At 41.3% G+C, this 19369-nt stretch overlaps 1 protein-coding gene across 4 annotated transcripts in view; it reads right to left on the bottom strand.

Annotated features, from left to right (window-relative positions):
* Positions 1–18599, bottom strand: part of TMEM168 (transmembrane protein 168) — a 28683-nt gene extending 10084 nt beyond the window's left edge. Inside the window, exons 1-4 of one of the 4 annotated variants that reach the window (XM_080666143.1) lie at positions 18365–18428; positions 11895–12106; positions 10853–11249; positions 1281–1423 (exon numbers count right to left, since the gene is read on the bottom strand). In XM_080666143.1, coding sequence (XP_080522269.1) covers positions 1281–1423; positions 10853–11249; positions 11895–11980 — 626 coding nt within the window. In that variant the 5' untranslated portion in view covers positions 11981–12106; positions 18365–18428. Of the gene's footprint in view, positions 1–1280; positions 1424–10852; positions 12107–18107 lie in introns of all 4 variants that reach the window. The other 3 variants (XM_080666142.1, XM_080666140.1, XM_080666141.1) reach the window with 3 other exon arrangements.
* Between the last annotated feature and the right edge of the window lie 770 nt (positions 18600–19369).

The following is a 19369-nucleotide window of genomic DNA, read 5'->3' on the forward strand; positions in this document are numbered from 1 at the left end:
AATAAAGATGATAAACCAAGTCCTACAACTAGCAGAATCAAAATACAATCGATATTGAGGGAGGGGAAATCATTAATCCTATCTAGAAAAGGAATTTTGAAAACTTTACATTTTGCTTCATGTATTATGAATAGCTTTCAAATAATACTTTAGTTTTCATTATAAGAATAAAACATTTTGTTCCATACTTATATCACTTAACGATCACAAAAAAGTAAAAGAAATGTATAAACAAAAATTATGAAATAAAAATCTAACCATGCAAATTACTTTTCCCACATATTCCTTCTGCAAGTTGTCACATCTTACTTTAAAATAAACCTATTTATTTTACTTCTAATGAGAATTTTCAACTTTTTGTTAAACCTTTAACATGGAGGAAAATATTTAATACAAATAGTCTATTTGGGGTTTTTATGTCAAATATTTGAAATTAGATAAATTTCAAGTTTCTTTCGCCCCAAGGAAAAGTCTGATGAATACTTGTTCATCAGGATTAATTAATGGCAAAGAACTCATTTTTTTCTATTTCAAAGGTACTTAACTAAATAAAAGTTACAATGTAGCAATATTTAGATTCAGACAGATCTACCACATATTTTGAATATTTTTGAAAACGACAATAAATTACATATATTTACATACATACAAAAATATATATTTGTATGTATACATATACACACATATTTATATACACATACACACACACACACACACACATTGACAATCTTCTGAATTCCTCGTATTTGTATGACATTCTCCAGTGGGCAGAGCATTTTTATATTCATATTCTCACTAGCTCTTCATAATATTTCTGAGATGGGCAGAATAGGTATTGTCATCTGCATTTAGATAAAGACACTGTAGTTCAGAGAAGTTATGATTTCCCTAAGGAAATAAAGAACTAGGATTTTGGACTCTCAGGTCTAGTTTACATTCCATTATATTTTACCATGCTGTTTCACAGGACATTTTCTTAAACAAAGAAAATATTATGATTCCTTAGAAAATTCATTCAAATTTCCCGATTTCTAGCTAAAATGTAACCTAATCACATTTATAAAGAAATAAAATAAATTGAACCCTGAAAATTATGATTTTACTGAGACTAAAGGCTTTTAAACACTTGGGATAAATAAAAAATGTAACAGCATTATATTTTTAAAATACTATAGTTTTGAAAAAATGTGCTATATTTTATATTTATCATCATACAAATATGAAGAAAATATTAAGAGTCAAGTAGTTATTACTAATTTTTACATTCTAGATTATTGTACCTGCAGAAGTTGGTAGGAATCACAATAGCATATCCAACAGATGTTCCTCCTAAACAATTACCCAATTCGTGGAAGAGCCCATGAGCCATGGATTCCAATGGCAAAACAATTAGAAACATGCTCAAGAAGATTCCATTCGTTGGCTAAAAGAAATTTAATACATCAAGTTTACACAGTGGGAATGCATTTATATGTGCATATGTACATATATTTACATACATCTATGCATATTTACTTACATTTTTGGCACTACTTCCAAAAATAATTAAAAGGATAATTATCTAAAAACAATTGTAAATTGAAGCAGACAAGAATATATGAATAAGCAATGAACCCTAAATTTATCTCTAAGGTTCTTGGCAGTCCTAGCAAAACAATTACAACACATATATTTTTGAATTTGTCAGATAATATCCCACTCAAAGTAAAAATACAAAAACAAAAAAACACACAACCACTTTTGATATAACTTAGAAAAAAACCAGAAAACAAATCCTTTGCTGTTAAAACCCATATGCTCATCAAGGATTGTGTGGCTCCGTGGTTGAGCATAGACTATGAACCAGGTCACAGTTTCATTCCCTGTTAGACAGATGCCTGGAGTTCCAGGCTTGATTCCCAGTAGGGGGCATGCAGAAGACAGCTGATGAATGATTCTCTCTCATCAGTGATGTTTCTATCTCTCCCTCTCCTTTCCTCTCTGAAATCAATTTTTAAAAATTTTCCATTTTATAAAAAAATAAAATAAAACCCATATGTCCTGAATCACTTCTCAAATATTTATTTTTCAGAAAAGATACTTTTGAAAATGTTCTTTTTTTAATCCTGTGAAAAATGCAGAAATTAATAAAATAAAATCTTAAAGAAAATTTAAGATCCTGAAACTATCAAAGTGAATTTCGTTCTTATATTTAATTAAACTTATAATAAAGTCTTCCTTTGAAAAGCTTTAAACTCTCTATAGACTAAATTTAAAATTGTAAAAAATAATTAAATAAAGGACATTTAAGCATCGAAAAAGAATAGAAAAAAGAGGCAGAAGATATATTAAAAGGAGGAGGCAAGATTAGGTAGTAACTGCAATAATGGAAAGAAAATAATTAAAGGACGCTTTTAAGTGAAAAGAAAATGGAAGGATGATACACAGTCCTGATCTATATCCTTGCAATACTGATACTAGTCTACATTCTGTGTTGTTACTGCACATACTACACAATCATGGGCCTATGTGCATGAACACACATTTTTCTAATACTAGAAGGTAGTTCATTTGATCAGAATTTAATAAAAAAATAGGAACCTGATTCCCATAATCGATAAAATGCCTTACATCTGATACATTCTGTTATTAATACATAAATTAGACAGTATATGCCTAATTTAGAAACATTAAAAAATACAAATATTGGCATCTTCCCTCCCAGGAGCAAGCTGGCACCTTTCCCTGCCCTTTCCCCATCCCCTCAGGAGCTTCACCTTTACCTTCCTCACTTCTAAGCTCCAATGGCCTTTCCTTGACCTCTATAACTTGTTTCCTAAGCCCATTTCTTCTATGAATTACTTCTTCTATCTGTGATTTTCCAAATAAATATTCTCTGATAAAGTAAAATCCTATATAATAAAGAGGTAATATGCAAATTGACCATCCTGTCCTCACAAGATGGCTGCCTATGACCAGGCCGGCAGGGGGGTTAGTGAGGGACGACCAAATGACTGAACAAGCAGGCTGCATGGGGCAACCAGGCCAGCAGGGGGGTTAGTGAGGGACGATCAAATGACTGAACTGCTGACCAGGCCGGCAGGGGGGCCGTGAGGGGAAACCAGGCCGGCAGGGGGGGCAGTTAGAAGCGACCAGGCAGGCAGGCAGGTGAGCGATTAGGAGCCAGGGGTCCAAGATTATGAGAGGGATGTCTGACTGCTGGTTTAGGTCCGATCCCTGGGATCAGGCCTAAACCGGCAGTCAGACATCCCCTTAGGGGTCCCAGACTAGAGAGGGTGCAGGCTGCACTGAGGGGACCTTGCCTCCCCGTGCATGGATTTCATGCACCGGGCCTCTAGTAATACAAATAAGTAAAAAAGACATGTCATTAAAATTACTCCAAGTACCATCACCCATACACAGGTACTTTTAAAAATATTTCCAACCTTCATACAATTTATGTTTACAAATATATATATATATATATATATATATATATATATATATATATATATATATTTATCAAAGTGGGACTGATAATGTTCTGTAAACTTTGTAATATATTGTAAGCTTATTAACATCGCTCTAAAAATCATTTGTGAAGACCAAATGGCATTCCTATCACCTGATAAAATCTTAATTATTTGATTAGCTATTATTCGCATTTAGATTCCTATTAATTTTCCATTATACTTAACAAAAGCAGAATAAGTATTTAGTTCTCTGATTAATTATGTTAAATACCATTGGTCATTTGGGTTTCATATTTAGTGAAGTGCTAAATACTTTGCCTACTTTTCCATGGGCCTACCTTTTAATTATTGACTTACAGGTTTGTTTAGCTCTCAACATATTTTAGATAAGAGTCTTTTGTTGGTTGTATTGTAAATACAAGCATAACACAATTTATTGTGCTTCACAGATACTGAGGTTTTTTTTACAAACTGAAGATTTGTGGCAACCTTACATTTGAGTAAGTCTATCGGTGCCATTTTTTAAAATTTTTATTTGAGAGTGTTTATTAAAGCTGGGGATAGAGTGTAAAAGGAAGGGCTTAGGTTAGAAGAGGCAATAGAAGAGAGCGTAGGCAGGGCTGATTTGGCTCTATAAATGTTATAGGAAAGAAATGAACCAAGGTGGGTTGCTTTGGCTCACAGGGAAGTCAGAGAAAAGGGGGTCTTGGAGACAGGATCCAGGGGTTAGCCTGGGACAAGCTATCCCTGCACATTGTTCCCCTGGTTGCAAGTCTCACGGGAACTCTGAAGAGTATGGGAGATGCACACCTGAAAGGGAAGAAAGGCGTGGGCATGCTCCCGGGAGGGAGAGCATCTCAGTGCCATTTTTTTCAACAGCATTTGCTCACTTCATGCTTCTGTGTCACATATTTAGGTAATTCTCACAATATTTCAAACTTTTTCATTATTATTATACTAGAAGCCTGGTGCACGAAATTCGTGCATGGGGGGTGCACCCTCTCCAATCTGGGATCCCTCTCACAATCCAGGACTGCTGGCTCCCAATCGCTTGCCTGCCTGCCTGCCTGATTGCCCCTAACCACTTCTGCCTGCCAGCCTGATCGACGTCTAACTGCTCCCCTGCCAGCCCAATTGCCCCTAACTGCCCTCCCGTGGGGCTGGTCACCCCTAACTGCCCTCCCCTGCCGGCCTGGACACCCCTAACTGCCCTCCCTTGCCAGCCTGGTTGCCCCTAACTGCCCTCCCCTGCAGGCCTGGTCCCTCCCATTGCCCTTCCCTGCTGGCCTGGTTGCTCCCAACTGCCCTCCCCTGCTGGCCATCTTGTGTCCACATGGGGTGGCCATCTTTGACCACATGGGGGCAGCCATCTTGTGTGTTGGAGTGATGGTCAATTTGCATATTAGCTCTTTATTATATAGGATTTGCTATTGTGATCTATGATAAGTGATCTTTGATGTTACTGTTGTAATTGTTTCAGGGTGCCACAAACTATACCCATCTAAGAGGGTGAACTTAATCAGTAAATGTCATATGTGTTCTAACTATTCCCCCATCTCTCTCCCTCTCCTAGGGCCTCCTATTCCCTGAGATATAACAATATTAAAATTATCTCAATTAATAATGACAAATGTTCAAGTGAAGAAAAGAGTTGCATGTCTCTCACTTTAAATCAAAAGCTAAAAAATATTACGCTTAGTGAGGAAGGCATGTCAAAAGCTGAGACAGGCCAAGAGCTAGGCCTCTTGTGCCAAACAGCCCAATCCAGAGGAAGGCCCTGTTTCCTCAATTTAATGAAGGCTGAGAGGTGAAGAAGCTGCAGAAAAGTTTGAAGCTAGCAGAGGTTGGTTCATGAGATTTAAGAAGCCATCTCCATAACATCAAAGTGCAAGGTGAAGCAACAAGTGCTGATGTAGAAGTTGCAGAAAGTTATCCAGAAAACCAAGCTAAGATAATTAATGAAGGTGGCTACACTAATCAGCAGATTTTCAATGTAGAAGAAACAACCTTTTATTGGAAGATGCCATTCAAGACTTCATAGCTAGAGAGAAGTCAATTCCTAGCTTCAAAGAACAGGCTGACTCTCTTGTTAGGGCTGACTTTAAGTGGAAGTCAATGCTCAGTTTCCACCACCACTCCCTCCAAAATCCTAGGGCCTTTAAGAATTGTGCTAAGTCTACCTTGCCTGTGCTCCATAGTTGGAACAAGAAAGCCTGAATGACAGACATATTGCTCAGCAAAAAAACAACACATTCCTTTCAAAACGTTACCACTCATTGGCATGCAACTGGTCACCCAAGAGCTCTGAGGGAGATGTACAATGAGATTAATGTTGCTTTCATGCCTGCTAACACAACGTCCATTCTGCAGCCCATGGATCAAGAAGTAATTCTGGCTTTCAACTGTTATTATTTTCTGAGGCTATAGCTGCCATAGATAGCGAATTCTCAGATGGATTCAGGCAAAATAAATTGAAAACCTTCTGAAAAGGATTCACCATTCTAGATGCCATTACGAAAATTCATGGGAAGAGGTCAAATATCAACATGAAGAACAAAGTTGTAAATATCATGCTACCTGATATCAAATTGTAATACAAAGCTATAGTAATCAAAACAGCATGGTACTGGCATAAAAACAGGCACATAGATCAATGAAACAGAATAGAGAGCCCAGAAATAAACCCACACTTATGTGATCAATTAATATATGGCAAAGGAGGCAAGAACATAAAATGGGGTATGGACAGTCTACACAATAAATGATGTTGGGCTCTTTCTGACATCTTGGGTCATGTGGAGGCCTGCTGGGCACAGGACTTTTACAACAACAAATATGTCTGAAAGGCTGTGGTCCAAGGCCATTTATGCTGGCATCAGCAGGGTCTGTGGAACCAGAGAGAGCACACAGCTCTTCTTAAAATTGAAGGTGTTTACCTATTAGAATGGCTATTATCAACAAGACAAGTAATAACAAGTATAGGAGAGGTTGTGGTAAAAAAGGAACCCTCATTCATTGCTAATGGGAATGTAAAGTGGTATAGCTACTATGAAAAACAGTATGGCAGTTCCTCAAAAAATTAAGAATATGATCTAGTGACTCCTCTTCCAAAACATCTGAAAACGTTTATTTGAAAAAGACACATGCACTCCTATGTTTCACTGCAGCATTGTTCACAGTGGCTAAGACATAGAAACAATGAAGTGTACTTTGACAGATGATTGGATAAAGAAGATGTGGTACACACATACAGTGGAATACTACTCAGCCATAAGGAAAGATGAAATACTGCCATTTCACACAAAATTGATGAACCTTGTGAATATCATGCTAAGTGAAATAAGTCAGACAGAAAAAGTTAAGAACCATATGACTTCATTCACATGTGGGCTAAAAACTGAAAGCAACAAATGAACAAACAAAAAACCCCAACCAAACAAAAAACTTATAAACAAAGACAACAGTATGGTGATTACCAGAGAAAAGGGGGTTAGGGGAAAGTAAAGGGTGAAGAGGTCAAATATGTGGTGATGGAAGATGATTTGACTTGGGGTGGTAGAAACACAAAGCAATATACAGATCATATATCACAGAAATGTACACTTGAAACCTATATACTCTGACTAACCAATGTCACCCCAATAAATTTAATTTTTCAAAAATTGAAGGTATTTATGCTCAAGATGAAACTCAATGCTATCTAGACAAGAGGGGTGTACACGGCAATGAACAAAAGGATTAAATGCTCCAACCAAAAGATATACAGTAGCTGAACAAATAACAAAACAAGACCTTTATATATGCTATCTACAAGAGACTTACTTCAGATCAGAAAACAAACACAGACTGAAAGTAAAGAAATGGAAAAAATATTTCATGGAAATTGAAACAAAAAAGCATACTTATATCAGACCAAAACACAGGCTATAACAAGAGAGAAAGAATGACACAGCAATTTCAATTCTAGTATTTATCTGAAGAAACCCAAGACAATAAATTGAAAAGTCATATGTACCCATATGTTCACTGCAGCATTATTTACAACTAGAGGCCCGGTACACAAAATTCATGCACGGGGGGGTATGTCCCTCAGCCCAGCCTGCACCCTCTCCAATCCGGTAGAACTGGGCCTACACGGGCAGTCGGACATCCCTCTCACAATCCAGGACTGCTGGCTCCCAACTGCTCGCCTACCTGCCGTCCTGATTACCCCTAACCGCTTCTGCCTGCAGCCTGATCACCCCCTAATCACTCCCCTGCCAGCCTGGTCACCCGTAACTGCCCTCCCCTGCAGGCCTGGTCACCCCTAACTGCCCGCACCTGCAGGCCTGGTCACCCCTAACTGCCCTCCCCTGCAGGCCTGGTACCCCCCAACTGCTCTCCCCTGCAGGACTGGGTCCCCCCCCCCCCCCAAGTGCCATTCCCTGCAGGCCCGGTCGCCCCCAACTTCCCTCCTCTGCCGGCCTGGTCACCCCTAACTACCCTCCCCTGCAGGCTTGATTGCCCCCAACTGCCCTCTTTTGCAGGCCTGGTCCCTCCCAACTGCCTTCCCCTGCTGGCCATCTTGTGGTGGCCATCTTGTGTCCACATGGGGGCAGCCATCTTGTGTTGGAGTGATGGTCAATTTGCATATTATTCTTCTATTAGATAGGATTATTAGACAGGATAGAGGCCTGGTGCATGGGTGGGGGCCAGCTGGTTTGCCCTGAAGGGTGTCCCGGATCAGGGTGGGGGTTCCCTTAGGGCGTGGGGAAGCCTGGGCAAGGGGCCTGTGGTGGTTTGCAGGCTGGCCACGCCCCCTGACGACCCAAGCAGAGGCCCTGGTATCTGGGATTTATCTATCTTCTATAATTGAAACTTTGTAGCCTTCAGCAGAGCCAAGACTCCTGCTCGCTCTGTGGCGGCAGCCATTTTTGTTGGGATTTATTTATCTTCTATAATTGAAACTTTGTAGCCTGGAGTGGAGGCCTGGGCCCGCCAGGGTGTGCGGAAAGCTTGGGTTCCTCTGTTACCAGGGAAACCCAAGCCTCTTGCTCTCTCCGTGACTGCAGCCATCTTGGTTGCGTTAATTTGCATACTTGCTCCTGATTGGCTGGTGGGCGTGGCATGGTGTAGCGGAGGTACAGTTAATTTGCATATTACTCTTTTATTAGATAGGATAGCAATGATATGGAAGCAACCTAAGTGTCCATCATTAGATGAATGGATAAAGAAGTGGTGCACACATACAATGGAATATGACACATAAATAAGAACGAAATTCTGTCCTCTGCAACAACATGGATAGACCTAAAAATATTATACTAAGTGAAATATGTCAAACAGAGAAAACAAATGCTAGATTATTTTATTTATATGTGGAATCTATATAAACAAAATAAATGAACAAGCAGAATAGAAACAAACTTACAGATACACAGGCTAAACTGATGGTTGTAAGAAGGAGCAGGGGGTTAGGGGACTAGGTAAAAAATGTGAAGGAATTAAGAAGTAGAAATTGGTAGATACAGAACAGTCAAGGGGATGTAAAGTACAGCATAGGAAATATAGTCAATAATACTATAATAACTATATGGTGTCAGATTTATTGGGTTAATTACTTCATAAATTATATGTCTAATCACTATGTTGTACAACTGAAACTAATACAATATTGTAAGTCAACTGTAATGGGAAAAAGTTATTTTAAAGCATCTTTTTTGACCAAATAGTATTAAACTACAAACCAATTATTTAGAAAAACTGAAAATAACAAACATTATCCTCCATCATAACTACCACTACCACCATCATCACGTGATAGTCCCTAGCACTATCATCATCATGATAGTACCTAGCATTTGGCAAGTAAAGTGAGGAAGATATAATAGGGGCAACACCCACAATGTTTACATCATTTGGTTGACTCCCACACAGGCTCCCTTTTCTAGCATACATTGACTAAAAAGCACCATACCCAGATAAATCTCCACATCTCCCTTCAAATACTCAGATCTAGAAATTATTCTGCAGCAACTAACTAGTGCAAAGCAGAGTTGACCTTCCTTTATGCCCTACATCCCAACCTGATGTACTCAAATTATAGCATTTGTCACTGTAATAATTGTTTGTTTACATGCCTGTCTATTCCCCATCCTATTAGAGACTGTATCTTCTTTAAGAACAGAGGCATTTATTAGTCATCTTGAGGTCAACACAGTATAGTACATGACATATAGCTCACTCAACAAATGTTCCATGAATTGAAGACTGGATTTGTTAATACTGTAGATATAAACTCCGACCACAGTTTAAATGTCTTTAGTAACATTCTGTGAACAGCAAATCTATTGTGTGTGTGTTGTTGTTTTTTTAAACATATATCTTTTTATTGATTTCAGAGAGCAAGGGAGAGGGAGAGAGGGAGAGGAAGAGTGAGATAGAAACATCGATGAGACAGAATCATGGATCGGGTGCCTCCTGCAGGCCCCCTACTGGGGATGGAGCCAACAACCCTGGCTTGTGCCCTTGACTGGAATCGAACCTGTTCCCAGGCCAACGCTCTATCCACTGAGCCAAACCGGCTAGGGCAACAGCAAATGTATTGTAAAACGTGTGTTTTTTTTTTCTTTCTTAGGAGAGCCTTTAATCTGTATTTAAGTACCTGGTATGTCATTACACCACCTTTCATATAAAATCTGTAGATAAATGGCTATGTAAAAGAAATGTGCTGTAGTGAGGAGACCAGTAGACTATATAGAAGCTAGGTAAACTGGTTCTGGCTATTACCAGTGATTCTGGATAAAAGTCCTCTGGCTTTCAGTTTCCTCATGTATAAAAAAGAAAGAACTGTCAGACCAGTGTGGCTCAGTGATTGAGTGTCTATCTATGAACCAGGAAGTAACAGTTGATTCCCGGTCAGGGCACATGCCCTGGTTTTGGGCTTGATCCCCCATATGGGGTGTGCAGGAGGCAGCCGATCAATGATTCTGTTTCATCATTGATATTTCTATCTCTCTCTCCCTCTCCCTTCCTCTCTGAAATCAATAATAAATAAATAAATATATATTTTTAATGAAAGAATTAAGGTACAATCTCTAAACACCTTTCAAATGTTAATATTCTAAGAATCTTTAATCTATGAATACTTCATTCATTAATGAACAAGCAAAGGTGAGAGGCATGTCACATGTTGAGTATGCCTAACATTTTGGTGCTCTTTGCTAGAGATCAAACTAAATTGTCCTATCAATGTTCATTCAGTACTTCAATTCCATGAACAAAATTGAGTAAGTGCCATAAAAAAGAATCTCCTTTTGAAATCAGGAACTTGACCTTTCAATTCTAATAATTCAACACTTGAAGCAAACATTTAATCACACATCACAGGCACTGACATAATAAACAAAGTATAAGCTTACCTGCCAGGAAACTGCTCCCAAAACAGCTGTTGCAAGAAGACTAAAAAAAACTAACTGCTCTGAAATTAAGCAAAAATGGCGCATTCCTTTGGATGCCATGATTCTATCAAGGCTGTTGTTATCTACTCTGTGGGTAAAATACACTTTATGGCAGTCATTTAATTTGGTATGAAATCCCCAAAGAGTTAAAAGAAATATAATATGACAAATCATCCAGAAAATTCCAAAAATGGAAAAACCTGGTATTACAAAATACCAGAGATGAGTGTCTCTAAGTTTAAATGCTGAAAGAATAAAAAATGTAAGTTCAATCATTCCAGTGAAAAGAACTGAAAGTCTTCTGCAAATTCTTCCACGGTACAAAAAGAGTTTCCACCTCTCAGTCACTGAAAGTCCACTAAAATAAATGTCAAGGAAAGGATCAGTTATCAGGCATATAAAAAAACATGCAAAAGCAACTGGATTTTGGGGAGTTTCCAATGAGGAGAAAAATAGTAAGACTACAAAAATAACTAAGTTTAAAATAGCTAGAAAAGATTTCATTCTTAGGTCAATAATCAGCATGGCCAAAGCTACAACCAGTAAAATGACACTGAGAGACTTTTCCACCAACATAGTTGTGCTGGCAATGGCAAATCCAACAAGTTCCAGAAATTCAACTGTGGTTAGTAAAGTGGGCCGATGATGGACATAACCAGAAATTCTCTCCACCAAAGCACATAATATCCTTAATATTATAGAAGTTAGAAGCAAATATTTGGTTGATTCTTCTTTCACATCATTTTTAAAGGATGAATTATCAAGAAAGCATAGGAGGCCAAGCAAGAATCCAAACCAAAGATTAGAGAGACTTAAACTTGCTGCTTCCATTGAAAAATAATAATAGAGGATGCTGGCAATTCCAAGAACAAAAAGACCAAGAATAAAAATTACCAAAAGTAAGGCATTTGCTGTTTTTTCCCATCTTACATAAAGACCTAAACATATAGCAACCAGTAAATTGATTCTGGCTAAATAGCCAAGATAACGCACTGAAGAATGCATGTTCACTTCTCTGTTTACTTCTTCCAGTCTTGTCATTGCTAAATAGAGACAATGACTAAAGCAATAACGCAGTGATTTACACATGTAATTTGGCAATTTTGGCTTTCGCCCACGTTACAAAAATTAACTGCTTATATTTCATTCAGCAAATCCCATGCATCTGTAACTCCGATTTCAGCATTTTCTCTGGTCGAATTTTTGTTTAGTGATCTAAAAAGAAGAAAAAATATTTCAACATTAATTTTGTATAATTTATCTTTCACATGTAGCTTCATTAAAAATAATGAATAAGTGAGAAATAAAGTTTATTCTGAAACCCAGTTTAAAACGTGACTTGCAAGTATCTTAATGGTAACTGTCTCTGGCTTAAAAATTCAGCAGTTTATCCAAACCAAAAAGGCTGTGCTGTCCACTCATCATATACTAGGATTGTATGACTAAATGAATATCAATGAAACTGTTTTTTTCAGAAGTGGTGAGAAATTTGCCTAGTTAATTCTTATCCAATATCTCTTTTTTTCAACAACATGCAAATGTAAAATGTTCAGCTTAGCTTAGATTGTAGCAGATGGGTTTGGCACAATGCAAAGCTACTCAGATCTTAAATAGGATGAGGGACTTCATCATTACCTCTAATTTGGAAAGTACCAGTATCCAATAATAGCAGTCATTACTACCTGTCTAAAACCTTCTACATATTTTTACAAGGCAGTTCTAAAATGTTATAAAATCTTAATCTTTACATTGTTTAACTAATAAACTTTCTAGAAGTTTAACTATTAAAGTTATTCAGTCCCAAACATTGACCCATAATTTTCCTTGTACTTTTACCTCTACTAAATTACTATGATTATCAAACCTACTTTCCAAATCTAAGTATTATCTCTGTAGCAAACCAATTCCTGACCTTTCTAGTCGAAATTGAAAAGTTGGAATGTTATATTTATTGTAGAGTAAATTAAGAAATTAATTTTACTTAAAAAAAAATTATCATGGGGGGTGGGAGGACAATGGGCGGATAAGGACACATATGTAATACCTTAATCAATAAAGTAAAAAAAGTAACAAATAATGATTATTTGTTAACAGACCAGATAATTATTTCAATTTTAAGTGCCACACAAGTTGCACTTAAAAACTTGACAGTGGTCACAAAATGGTTTAACTAAGGAATTCTTCAATTTTTCTAGTATACTATTCAATATCCAGAGAGAACTCAACCAGATTAAAACTCAAAAAGTAACTAGTTTGTGATCAGCTTATTTATAGTCTCTTTCTTTTCTTTTGGAGAGAGAGGAAGGGAAAGGGAGAGAGAAACATCTATGTCAGAGCAAAACATGGGTCGGCTGCCTCTCATATGCCCCACAATGGGGATCCAGCCGAACCAGCAACCCCTCAGTACATGGGACAACACCCAGCTGCGTCACACCAGCCAGGACTTTTTTATACTTTCCTTCTTAAAAGCAGGACACTAAAAACAGACCCAACAGAAACATGAGATAACCTGGAATGAACCCTTAATTATCCATTTGACTGGAGAAGAATGTCACTGAGTGAGCACCCTAAGGTGTCTGGGAGTATTATTACAAACTAGAGGCCTAGTGCACGAATTCATGCACTAGTGGGATCCTTGGTCTGGCCTGTAGGATCGGGCTGAAACTGGCTCTCCAACATCCCTCGAGGGGTCCCAGATTGCGAGAGGGCACAGGCCAGGCCAAGGGACCCCACTGGTGCATGATGAGGACCCCACTGGTGCCGAGGAGGGATGCTGGAGGTTGGCCAGCTGGACAGGGACCGCGGGAGGGCTGCAGGGCATGTCCGGCGCGTTTTACTCAGTCCCAATCGGCCAGACCCCAGCAGCAAGCTAACCTACCGGTCGAAGCATCTGCCCCTTGGTGGTCAGTGCACGTCATAGTGACTGGTTGACTGGTCAACTGTCTGCCCCCTGGTGGTCAGTGCACAGCATAGCGAGCGGCTGAGTGGCTTAGCATATCATTAGCATACTAGTGGCCCGGTGCACGGATTTGTGCACCAGTGGGGTCCCTCAGCATTGCCTGCAGGGATCAGTGGACCTCCACGCCACCGCAACCTGGCCTTACCCATCAGCTCGTCAAGCTCCAGCCTGCTGTCTGTGTGGATCCTTCACAGCACAAAGTAGTGCAGGAAGTGGCAGGAGGCTGGGGAGGAGCCTGAGCCCAGGCTGGGCACCCAAGCTAGGCTCTGCACCGCTCCCGTTCATCCTGGCCCTACTGCGCCTGCCACTGCTGCCACTCAGGCCGGCAGGGGGAGTGTCCATGGGAGAGGCTTGTGCAGCTGCAGCCTGGAATCTGGCACCTGTCTGTCAGCTGAGGGGAGCTCCTGCTATGGGAGTGCACTGACCACCAGGGGGCAGCTCTTGCATTGAGTGTCTGCCCCCTGGTGGTCAGTGCATGTCATAGCTACTGGCCGGTCATCCAGTCGTCCGGTCGCTTAGGCTTTTATATATATAGATTACACTTTGATTGGTTGAACAGCCAACTGGTCGACCGGACAATTAGCATATTAGGTTTTTATTATTTAGGATTTTACTTGTATATGTTTAACAAGTAGATTTTTTACAGCTAATTTGATTAAATTAAATAAGTTGTAACTAATTTTCCTCAATTATATTTTCACTCAATAATTTCTTAAGATTCTATACACATCTACAGAAAATATCTTCCATTAGTAAATTTTGGTTTTATCTTTTATTTAAGTATGAGAAACTGATAAAATATAGACAGCATTGCTGATAAACTGGTAAAATATAGATAGTTAATTGTTGACTGTTAACTATCCTGTACTCGTATGCAAAAGAAATATGTGTCTATCATTTTATTTTTTATCCAATCCGAGGTTTCACCACTTTGCTTTCTCTTCCTTCCCTAATCTAACACCAATGGATTTCATGTAACCCACTTATGTCTTCTCTTTTGATTGTAATCCTATCTAATCTATCTAATAAAAGAGTAATATGCAAATTGACCGTACCTCTGCTATACCAACAAGCCACACCCACAAGCCACGCCCACAGGCCAATCAGGAGGGGATATGCAAATAAACCCAACCAAGATGGCTGCAGCCACAGAGAGCAGGAGGGAGGCTTCGGTTTCCCTGGCAATGGAGGAAGCCAAGCTTTCCGCCTGCCCTTGCCGGCCCAGGCCTCCACTCAATGCTACAAAGTTTCAATTATAGAAGATAAATAAATCCCAACAGAAATGGCAGCAGCCACGGAGCTGGAGAAAGCAGGAGGCTAGGGTTGCCTGCGGCGATGGAGGAAGCCAAGTTTCGATGGAGGAAGCCAAGTTTCTGCAGCCCTGGCCTGCTTTGGCCTCCGCTTAAGGCTACAAAGTTTCAATTATAGAAGATACATAAATCCCAACAGAAATGGCTGCCACCATGGAGCGAGCAGAAGGCTTGGCTCCGCTCCAGGCTACAAAGTTTCAATTGTAGAAGATAAATAAATCCCAGATCCCAGGGCCTCTGCTTGGGTCGCTGGGGAGCGTGGCCGGCCTGCAAACCACCACAGGCCCCTCGCCCAGGCCGCCCCACATCCCAAGAGAACCCCCACCCTGATCCGGGACACCCTTCAGGGCAAACCAGCTGGCCCCCACCCGTGCACCAGGCCTCTATCCTATCTAATAAAAGAGTAATACGCAGATTGACCACCACTCCAACACACAAGATGGCTTCCCCCATGTGGCCAAAGATCCTGCCCCCATGTGGACACAAGATGGCCACCACAAGATGGCCAGCAGGGGAGGGCAGTTGGGAGGAACCAGGCCTGCAAGGGAGGGCAGGGCAGTTGTGGGAGATCAGGCCAGCAGGGGAGGGCAGTTGGGAGGGCCCAGGCCTGCAAGGGAGGGCAGTTGGGGGCGATCAAGCCTGCAGGGGAGGGCAGTTAGGGGTGACCAGGCCTGCAGGGGAAGGCAGTTAGGGGCAAACAGGCTGGCAGGGGAGCAGTTAGGCATCAATAAGGCTGGCAGGGGAGTGGATAGGGGGTGATCAGGCTGGCAGGGAGAAGCAGTTAGTGGCAATCAGGAAGGCAGGCAGGCGAGCAGTTGGGAGCCAGCAGTCCTGGATTGTGAGAGGGATGTCCGACTGCCCTTTTAGGCCCGATCCTACCTGAATCGGGCCTAAAAGGGCAGTCGGACATCCCTCTAGGGATCCCAGATTGGAGAGGGTGCAGGTTGGGCTGAGGGACACCCCCTGCCCCCGTGCATGAATTTCGTTCACCGGGCCTCTAGTGGATAAAATAAGATGCAAGACTGCCATTTTCTCAATCTGTTGAGATTTGCTTCCCGGCAATTGCCGACAGTTTGGTTCAAATAAACTCACAAAAATTCTCTACAGGTTTTAATGCTTCTTAATGGGTACTTTTCACTCATTATGCTCCACATTCTTTGAACAACCTTTGACTCTATTGACTTCTCTCACCTTCTGAAACCTGTCCTTCCTTTAGCTTCCAAAGACCAGTCTCTAGATTTTCTTCCTTACTTAATTGATCTCTGCTTCTCAGTCTCTTCTTAATCCTACCTTCAGACATTCAATCCCAAGCCTAGACTTTCCTCCTACTACATATTTTCTACGAGCAATCTCATCTATTTCCATGTCTTCAATTATTATCTCCCCCTAAGCATACACATATTAATCTACCTGATAGACATAAATGCATTAGCTTGGTTCTGCATTGTTAACAGAAATAAAAATCTCAAAAAAAATGTAAACAGGTAAATAAAGTATAGCACATCCATTCAATGGAATATATGTTGCCACTATTTTGGATTAAAATCAACATGGCAGAATATTACTTTTAAGTGGCTAATTTACAAAAGTCTTTTCCCTAATCTGATATTCTTCAAACGACAATTAGCCTCAATCAGAGAGTAAATAACAAAGCATTACAATCCTTTCCAATTGGCCATCCATCACTGGAGAATTACTTGAGAGGCAGATAAAAAAAAATGGAGCACATGGTAAAACTTACAGTCCAGAGTCTGTTTTATACTACGCAGAGCTTCCTCTCTCCTTCACCTCCTATATTTAATCCTTACCCAGTACTGACCACTCTTCTTCCTGCACACCTCTTAAATGTTTCTACTTTCCAAGGTCACAGTCCCAATTTTGGTCACCGTCATCTCATATTTGACCTGTATCCACTCGCCCTTCTCTCCATGATGTGTCCTTTTTAAAACCAAAATTTGTCACATCACTCTGCTATGTAAAACCCTCCAATGGCTTCCCATCACCCTTAGTAATAAAGTCTAAACTCCTTAAAATACCTTATATGGCTTTCCATTTTTTCAATGCTATTACCTCTCCAGATGCACTCCCTTCCCTCCTCCTAGCCCCAGGGCAGTCCTCGCACCTGGTTACTCCTAGTCTTCATGTCTCAGCTTAAATAATTTTCTTGGAAGATTACCCCTGACGCATGTGTATGATCCCTATACGTCCTCTAAAATAGGAAATACTGATCATCAATTGTCTGCATTCCCCACTAGATCACAAAGTCTCTGAAAATTTGTCAGTACTTTATGCCCAATGTCTTGCACAAAGTCTGGAACCAAGCAGATATTGTTAAAGAAACAAAGGCTAATGCATAAATAACTATATTTAATAACAATGCCAATTAGTTATGGACCACTTAATACACAAAAGAAAATAAACAAGACGCCTAATATCTCACAACTAGTAGTAGAGCTAAGAGATTCCATGAATTTCTGGATTGTTTCTCGGCCTTACTCCAACCTTCACTTAATTCATTCAAATTCCTGTAAATCAGTAAATTCTCTTCCAAATCCTACCCTCAGGCAATGGCTCACTAGTGAGTCCAAGACACACCTATCACTTGTGTCATCCTTCAATTCAGAAACTATTACAGTTCTACCTAGGTTAAGGGAAGTGTCAAAAGCTTAACGAACATAATGAGCAGCCTGTGCTGCGGTTCTATGAATTCATACAACTCTTTTCATAAAAGGAGAGTGGAGCCTCGAATACTGATTGCACCCCTCAGCAATAGGGCAGCAACAGCAATTCTCCTTGCATTCCTTCTAGCGAGACGTGAGGTCGGAGGAGCCTGGCGGTTCTCAAGCGGCCCTCTACTTTGGGAGAAGGCGACCACACCTGGGAGCCCAGCTGAACGAGGGGGCGGAGGCGTGGGGGGAGGCTGGGGGAGACCGCCTTCCACCCTCACCTCTCGCGGCAGACGTCCTCACCCCGCGGGGCGGAGCCAGGGCTCTGGGCCCGGGTCTCGCGGGCCCGCTCGTCACCCACTTTCCCTACCAGCCTGGGCCGCGGCCACCAGAGCTCTCAACCCTCGGGACCGGCTCCGGGGCAACACGGTACAGGGAAGGCCCCAGGGGCTGTGCCTGCAACTCGGGACGGGAACAGAGGAGGGTCGAGGGCCCGAGGCCGCTCGCACGAGGACAGGCCGGTGTCTAGGAAACTTACTCCGATACCGGCCCGCCACAGCCGCCATATTCCTGCCGCCGGAGCCGCATCGCTACGGAACGCCGCCCGGGTCAAACTGCGCGGCGCGATTCCTCCCCCGAGGCCCAGCCTCCTTCGCTTCAAACCCGCCTCCCGGCCGGGACCTCGTCTGGGCCCCGCCCTGCGCGAGCATCCTGGCCGAGGGCTCAGCGAGGCCGCCCTTGCTGCGAGACCTGGAATGAGCAGCGCCGAGATCTGGGAGCCGGAACACCACCAAGGATAGCACCCGTCACGTCCGTCAAGCGTCCAGGCCACCTCCTCCGGCTGATCAGAAACTGGAGCGGGACGGCCACACCTCCACAGAAAATACCGCAGCGCGCTGGCCCGCGTGGCACAGTGGTTAGAGCCCGCGAACCCTAGGGTTTCGGGTTGGATTCCTGCCAAGGGCACTTAGCTGGGTTGCAAGTTCGATTCCTGGCCTGGTGGCGGGTGCAGGAGGCAACCAATCTGTGTCTCACATCTATGTCTCCCTCGCTCAATCTCTCTTTCCCTCCCTCCCACTCTATCTAAAATCAATGGAAAAATATCCTCTGGTGAGGATTAACAAAAAATAAAAAAATACTGCAGGAGGCGTTGCTGCTCTTTAATATCTTTGGAATAATATCTGGCTGTGTCCATTGAGCAGCTAAAGCCCAAGCTCCTTAGGCTCCCCTTCAAAGCCCTTCTTGCCTCCTTTTCTAATCGAGACTCTCTATTTTTATTATTTTTTGCTTTTTAAAATTCAATTTATTGGAGTGACATTGGTTAATAAAATTATATAGATTTCAGGTGTACAGTTTTGTAATACACCATCTGTATTCGGTATTCGGCACCCCTAATCAAGTCTCTTATCACCATTAATCCCTCGATTACCCTCTTTTACCTCTCCCCACCCAGGCTGATCATGATGTATTATTTTTTTAATGCATTGTTGTATTCAATTTGCTCGTATTTAGTTTAAGATTTTTGCATCTGTATTCATCAGAG

Source organism: Plecotus auritus (assembly GCF_963455305.1).
Source record: "Plecotus auritus genome assembly, chromosome: 4".
Taxonomy (NCBI): Eukaryota; Metazoa; Chordata; class Mammalia; order Chiroptera; family Vespertilionidae; genus Plecotus; species Plecotus auritus.